This window comes from Leuresthes tenuis, unplaced genomic scaffold (assembly GCF_036924035.1).
Source record: "Leuresthes tenuis unplaced genomic scaffold, fLeuTen1.0.hap1 SCAF_6, whole genome shotgun sequence".
Classification (NCBI taxonomy): Eukaryota; Metazoa; Chordata; class Actinopteri; order Atheriniformes; family Atherinopsidae; genus Leuresthes; species Leuresthes tenuis.
The window spans coordinates 1,806,297-1,813,989 of record NW_027325360.1 but is presented as its reverse complement, the minus strand read 5'-3'; the positions used below and the strand labels follow the sequence as shown (position 1 = coordinate 1,813,989).

The following is a 7,693-nucleotide window of genomic DNA, read 5'->3' as shown; positions in this document are numbered from 1 at the left end:
AAAACACAACCACAAAAAACCCACAACCAAGAGTGATCACGACAATATTAACATTTCAATGTGCACATATACCACTACTAATAATAATTATAATAACTTTTATTTGTATTGCACTTTACATTTAGTCAATCTCAAGGTGCTACAGAGCAGAAAAATAAGACGAGGACATTTCAATATACATTTAAAGGAGATTCTTTAAAAGACATTTATGCAGTAAGCTTTCTTAAAAAGATGAGGTTTTTAAGGTTGCGTTTAAAAGCCTCTGCAGTCTGTGGAGCCCTCAGGTGGTTGGGGGGGGGGGTGTTCCAAAGCCTCGGAGCTGCAGAGGAAAAGGTCCGATCGCCCTGGAGCTTGGTTCTGGGGGCTGGGAGGATGTTGTCTGCAGGACGGAGGGTGCATGAGGAGGTCTGGAGGATGTCCGTGAATGCACCGATGAGTGGGAAGGTAGAGATTTATTTATATTTATACATATAAATCTCTATATATCTACAGGTTAACTTCACATTAGCAGTATATTTAACATTCCACACAACATATATAGCTATTCAATATCTTGATTAATTATTCCATTCACAAGAGTTACAGATATGCTTTATTATTATCGATTTATTTATGATTATTTCCTGGGAGATGGACCGGCGACCTGTCCAGGGTGTACCCTGTGACTCGCCCAATGACAGCTGGGATACGCTCCAGCCCCCTCCCCTTAAATTGGATTCAGCGGGTATAAAAAATGGATGGATGGATATCTCCCGGTGGCCCCTCCCTGCTCCTTCTCACCACTCTACCTGGAAAGGCCTTTTTAAGGCATCATGCCAGGTGAGAAACATTGGAGAGAGAAAAGAAAGATTTGGGTTATATAATTACTGTTATTAATATTTTTATAGTCAACATTTTTCATCCTAAGGCTTTGGTGATCACTTCAGAATTATTCAATTTTTCTATCTTTTCTTCAGGTTCAAGGTAATCTTTATCATCCCCATGGGGGGAAATCTAGTGTTGAGCAGCAGCAACAGAAGGTGCTGTAGATCCTTTGAATGAAGTTTTAAAGACAAAGATCTTCTGCACATATAGCTCCCTGCTGTCTGTCTTAAAGGTGTTTGTTTGCAGGTGCAGGAAGTGGAAAAAGGAGGCTTAACTGGAGCACTTGTTGGGGCGATTTAGAGAAAGGTGTTTATTAAAGATTTTTAAAAACTAACTGGCATTGTTCAGTATCAGCCTGTTCCAGACCAACTTATACTTTAGTCCCCGTTACTTCACGATGTGTTTCCTGATGGAAGTCTTTCTGCATCTGCCAGAGGTGTCATGTTGTGCCATCTGTCTTCCTCTCAATGTTTTGAGAATAAAGAATATTTTGCCTAAATATTCACGTCTTTCTGAGGAAATATTCTTTTGTAAAAAATGACAACAGAAACTACTGGATTGATGAGGATTCAATATAAGTTAAGGAGTCGAGCTGGGATTTTAAGTCAGGCTTTTATAGTAAATATGAGTGACTGCACTTAATATGAGGTTCAGAAGATATAAAACACAAAGCCTGGGAAAAAGTAGTCCAGAACAGTAGCTGGGACGAAAGCAAACGGAGAGAGATCATCATGGGAGGTCTTTCAGCAGCGATGGCCAAGAACCTGCTGTGACGTTGGAGAGCTCGACTCTGACCTACTCACCTGAGCTGCGTTTTGTCACTATGTCCAGCAGATGGCGCTCCAACATCAACCACTCATATGACATCTGCCTCACAATCTCCTCTTTGCTTTAAACTCCTAAAAAAGTTTCTGTTGATGCTTGGAGACATTTTATCACCATGAAAAGCTTAAAATGGCTCATGTCTAATGTGATGATCAATGACTTGTGAAGTACCGGACCAGTTACAGTTTCTGATAAAAGACTTTTTTCTTCTCTTTGTTCTTCCATTTATAGAACTACGGATGACTTGAGGAAGGAAATGCCGGCGCCCAGTTTACTTTTGCTTTCAGTCTGAGTAGGAGAACCACAGAAGAACTCAACAAAGAGACACAACAAAGTAAGTACTTTTGTTGGATTTACTGTATCTTTAGTTGGATAAGCAGGTCAGTTCAGCTGTTAAATCAATCTTTTTTTAAACTCAGAGAGATTGACGCTCTGTCCCTTAAAGACCTGGGAGAAGTCATTTGTGCTTTGATCATTTACAGATGTTCAGAACACAGAAGCTCAACTTTAACTGGTTTGAATAAAGTGTGAACTCAAAACTTCTTCATCTTGATATTCCTTAACAGGCTCCCTGTCAGCTGACTTTACTTTTTAAGCTTTAAATGGTTTTGTTCCATTTTTGATGGAGTTAAAGCGGAAATCTGTGAAACAGTTCACATACGCACACTCACACTGTGCTTATGCTCAAACTGCTGCTTAACTCCAACTTCTTCTTTGTATTTTCATTGAGTTTTTCCATTCTTTTTGTCTATGGTGCCCTTACCACCCACAGATGGCCATTTTAGCATAAACAGACAAATGTGTGGTCTTCCAAAAAGCTAATAACAGGCTCCAGAGATGACATTATGTATTGATCAATGTTGAAACTTAGTTGCAGCCAATCAGAGCCAAGAGGGATTGACAACAATCAATTTCATGACAAAGAGGATGCCAGAACCATAAATAATGAAGAAGCAAAGTTAAAAACAATGACAGCAGCTGCACTGGACAACCTTCATCACCTCAACTCTTAGTTTCACTCCTTCACAAAGCAGATCTTTATCCACTTTGCCTTCTGTATTTTGCACAGGAGAGCAAAGCTAAAGGACCAACAACTGCATAAACACAGCCCTCAAAAGCTCTTATCAAAAATCATTTAGATCTGGGCCTTGGTGATGGTGGGTCTCAGGCCCGGGCTGCTGCGACTGGTGTGATTGTGTGGTTTGCTTGTTTGATTTGTTTTTTGTTTGTTGTTTTCTTGTTGTTTGTTTGTTTTTTGTAGAGGTCCCCTGGGGTGAGGAGTGGGGTGGAGCCTTCTGGGGGTACAGTAGCTCCCCGAATACGTTCGCTGCAGGCCCCGAGCCTGGTGGACATCAGGCCCTCCTGCCCTGTGGCGGGTCCCAGGGAACGGGGGTGCCTTTTCCTGCCAGTCTGTGGCGGCCCTCTCCAGGGGAGCTTCCCTCCCCAGGTCTATACCCCCATACCCCTCTCCCTTCTGGCCCCTGTACACAGCACTCACTCATGTCTTGACTCCCGGGGCACTTGGGGCCGGGGCAGGCGCTGACCCACTGTGGCTGTCTGGGGCGCTTGGCCCTCTCGGGTATTGGGTGGGGCCTCTGCTGTGGGGTTTGGGGGCGCTTGGGCTCCTGGGGTCTGGGTGGCTGGGGCCTGGCCGTTGCCCCTGGCTCTCTGAGGGCCTCTGCCCTATGCTTATGGGGGCTCTGTCCGGGGGCTTCCTCTGCGGTCTTCTGGGTGGATGCCTGGTTGTCCCTGCGGTGGACTTCCTGGGTTCTGTGCTCCGTGGGGGCTGCTGCTGGCCTTTTTGGCTTCTGGGAGTGCTAATATTTTTAAAGCTGAAGACCTTTTTAGTAAAGATTTCAAATTAATATATTTTATTAGAACTAATAGTCAATATTTTCACTTACATTTACTTATTTCTCTGATGTTAAAACTAGTTTGAACAATTTATTTATTAATTCCTTTTTGTAACACAATCATATTCTTTGTAGTAATAATGAACTTGTTTTAAACCATTTTTATCATTTTATTTTAATATCTTATCTATTTCTCCTGTTTATACTGTCAGTGACGGTTAAGACGCAGCTTTTAGTGAACATTATCCCATGTATTTCTATCTGTGTGTCTATGAGCGACTCGTCAGCTTGTGGGTTGGAGATTTGGATGAGAAATCTTTATCTTTAGTTAATATTATCAGCTTTGTAAAGCACTTTCTGTTGCATTGTGTCAGTCAAACCTACTGCCTTAAGTTCAGTCTCTGCATTCTCACCTGTTAACTCTAGAAACACGAGAAAGTAATTAATTTCATGATGCTCCTCTTCTTTTAAGCTGTTCAGCTCTTTCTTTGTTTCATACATGACAAAAAGAGGGAAAAATGGATCCACTTTAAGAAAACCAACCAGAAACAGGGTTTAATTCACTTTTTTATTCAATTATTGCTAAATCACATGCAGTTATCATCACAAGCAGTGAGAGCCTTTGAGTGCCAGCTCAACAGCCCTGAATACATTCACAGAGAAGAAAAATAGAGTTCTAACGTTTGCATTATTTTCTCTTGCAGGTATTTTCGGTCCAAGTTTCTGCGAACGGAAGAAACTCAAACATGGTTTGGACCATTTTCTTTATTTTTCTTTTGTTGTAGAAACTTCTAAAAATCATTTTTGCATTATTTCAATCTGATGGGATTTTTTACTTTTTATTCTTTGCAAATTGTCTCACCAGAATGAGTCAGTGGTTTGTTGAAAGTTGTGATTTGGATTTCCATTTCAGTCAAGGAATGTTCTAAATAACTGCTTTAATCCTCTAATCCAACTGTGGAAAAAAGCCAGAGCTTGGGGACCTGATTGAGATCTTCAGAGGTCTTTATCAGCACTGGGCTGTCTATGTTGGCGGAGGCTTTGTTGTGCACTTTGTGCAAGGTGGGGGCCACAAATACACACACACTCAGCTGTAGTGAGGATTTTTTAGCACGTCACACTTAAATCAGTTTAGTTCCTTTCTGTCTTTTGGTTTTTCTTCTCAGAGGGGGGTTCAGGCTTCAGCAGCTCCAGCTCCAGCAGCGGAAGTGGCAGCGGTAAGGCGGCTTTTGTGAGAAAAGAGAAGCTGCAACGCGTTGTGGGAACTAGCCGCTGGAAAGTCAGCAACAAGCTGGACCACAAATACACGCCTCGCTCTCCAGAGAAGATTGTGAGAGAGGCCCGTGCAAACGTGGACCAAAAACGCTCCTACAGCCTCTTCACCTACAACTGTGAACACTTTGCCAATGAGATGCGTTATGGGGAGCAGGAGTCCGGGCAGGCAGATCTGGTACGTGCAGCTTCTGCCACATCAAGGAGGTTAAGGTTTCCTGAACCCACCACTTTTTTCTCTGGTCGCTTTTCACACAAGCTTTTCAAGCTGGGACTGACGGGTGTCAGAGTTTATCCGTCATGGGGTGTCAGAGTTTATCCGTCATGGGGTGTCAGAGTTTATCCGTCATGGGGTGTCAGAGTTTATCCGTCATGGGGTGTCAGAGTTTATCCGTCATGGGGTGTCAGTTTATCCGTCATGGGGTGTCAGAGTTTATCCGTCATGGGGTGTCAGTTTATCTGTCATGGGGTGTCAGTTTATCTGTCATGGGGTGTCAGAGTTTATCCGTCATGGGGTGTCAGAGTTTATCCGTCATGGGGTGTCAGAGTTTATCCGTCATGGGGTGTCAGAGTTTATCCGTCATGGGGTGTCAGTTTATCCGTCATGGGGTGTCAGAGTTTATCCGTCATGGGGTGTCAGTTTATCCGTCATGGGGTGTCAGAGTTTATCCGTCATGGGGTGTCAGAGTTTATCCGTCATGGGGTGTCAGAGTTTATCCGTCATGGGGTGTCAGAGTTTATCCGTCATGGGGTGTCAGTTTATCCGTCATGGGGTGTCAGAGTTTATCCGTCATGGGGTGTCAGTTTATCCGTCATGGGGTGTCAGAGTTTATCCGTCATGGGGTGTCAGAGTTTATCCGTCACGGGGTGTCAGAGTTTATCTGTCATGGGGTGTCAGAGTTTATCCGTCACGGGGTGTCAGAGTTTATCCGTCATGGGGTGTCAGAGTTTATCCGTCACGGGGTGTCAGAGTTTATCCGTCATGGGGTGTCAGAGTTTGTCCGTCATGGGGTGTCAGAGTTTGTCTGTCATGGGGTGTCAGAGTTTATCTGTCATGGGGTGTCAGAGTTTATCCGTCATGGGGTGTCAGAGTTTGTCCGTCATGGGGTGTCAGAGTTTGTCTGTCATGGGGTGTCAGAGTTTGTCTGTCATGGGGTGTCAGAGTTTATCTGTCATGGGGTGTCAGAGTTGTTAACCTGCTGCTGTTCCTCCTGATCATTCATGGCTCAGCTCCACACCAATGTGTCCCTGCATCACTTTGGAGTCACAATCAGCTGAGTAATGACAGCGTATAGTGTATAGGTTATAGTGGCGATGATCCCCCAGTTACACATGAATATATAACCAAGTAAATACAGCAAAAGATATTTTGGACTTTACCACATGAAGAAAATACGGCTGTATCTGGCTCAGTATCAAACCAACTCTTGGTATGATCCATGGTTATCTGTTGCCTTGACTATGGCTATTTTTCTGGCAGGTGCCCATATTTTCCTGGTGATTGATCGTGTTAGTCAAAGGCTTTTAGATCTGGGGCATCCTCCTCCACCTGTAACAATCTCTAGAAGACTCATCTCTTCGAAGAACCCCCCCCCCCAACACACTGAACTCCCACTAAGTCACCTAGTATTGATCTTATTTAGTTATTCATGCTTACATCAGAGTAGTTTTTTACTGTACTGAAATATGAATGAAATCATATCAAATGGCAGGAAGCAAACATCTGATCTGTGTCATTGGATGGAAAACATCCGTGCCTGTGATGGCATTAAATAGTACTCGCACAGATACACACACAGGTCTGATTAGTACGCCTGTGGGGACTCTCCGCTGATACGATTCATTCCTTCGCCTCTTACCCGAACTTTAAGTGTCACAGCTGAACGCTTAACTTCTAACCGTTACCCTAAACCTGAACATAACCTCATTCTAACCCTAAAACGAAGTCTTAACCCTCAAAAAATCACCTTTTACCCACAGGGAAAACAGGCACAAAGACACCAGAGTAAAGCTTTGATATGGAGGTGCTATTTGAAAACTCTGCTCATCGTGCTTCCTACTCTCTGTCTAAAAGGTCTTCGTTTTCTCCCCACAGATGAATGCAGCAGGTCCGATAGCTCAACCAGTTCGGGGGTTGGCAAAGATGTTTACCTGGAACTAATCGTAGTAAGTTAATCGTCACTGTGGCCACATGATGCGTTCACTGATGGAAGAGATTCTCTGCCTGAGATGCCATGTTGTGCCATTTCTGAAATTTCACGGCGAAGAATATTTTGTGCAAATTTCGATTATATTCCGTCTTTCTCAATAATTGTTCTGTTGATTAAAAGTGCCAACATAAAATGACCTGGTGTTGTTTTCATGTACATTAAGTGGCTAGGCAGAGGTTAGAGGTTAAGGCCCTGAGTTGCAGTTTTAGGCCTTCACTTGTTTTAATGGTGTTAAGAAATGACTGTTTAACGTCTAAAGATGAGGCCCAGAGAAGTGGTTCTCCAGACTTATGATGTGGTGTTTCTCCTCAGTCTGAGATGCTCGCTGTAATAAAAGAGTTCTTCACTCAAACCTGGCATCTACAGTGAGTGTCATGGCTTCCCTTCAACATCAGCAGGATTCCTTGATCTGATCGCCAAGAAATTATCGCACAATGTTATTTATTTTCCAAACATCGAAGCAACAAACTCTGCCAAGTGCTCCAAAACGAAGACAACAGAAACATTTTGATAGTAACATCTGTCTTCGTAGATGACAGCGAACTCAAGTGTGGAATTTAATACAAACTTAGGACTTTAAATGACTGCAGCATTCTTTTGTGGGGTCGGTCAGTGTGGAAATACCAGATTTGCAACAACCAAGGTTGCAAACTGAGGTGGGACCCGCTG

The 7,693-nt window shown here is 43.3% G+C and overlaps 1 protein-coding gene across 1 annotated transcript; it reads left to right on the top strand.

The window, feature by feature from the left end:
- The first annotated feature begins 1,981 nt into the window (after positions 1 to 1,981).
- LOC140309354 (phospholipase A and acyltransferase 4-like) lies at positions 1,982 to 7,160 on the top strand. The gene is made up of 5 exons (XM_072387184.1): positions 1,982 to 2,023; positions 4,247 to 4,291; positions 4,511 to 4,604; positions 4,709 to 4,992; positions 6,910 to 7,160. Exons 2-5 carry the CDS (start codon positions 4,289 to 4,291, stop codon positions 6,973 to 6,975), a joined length of 447 nt encoding a protein of 148 aa, XP_072243285.1. The 5' UTR covers positions 1,982 to 2,023; positions 4,247 to 4,288; the 3' UTR covers positions 6,976 to 7,160.
- Positions 7,161 to 7,693: the final 533 nt, after the last annotated feature.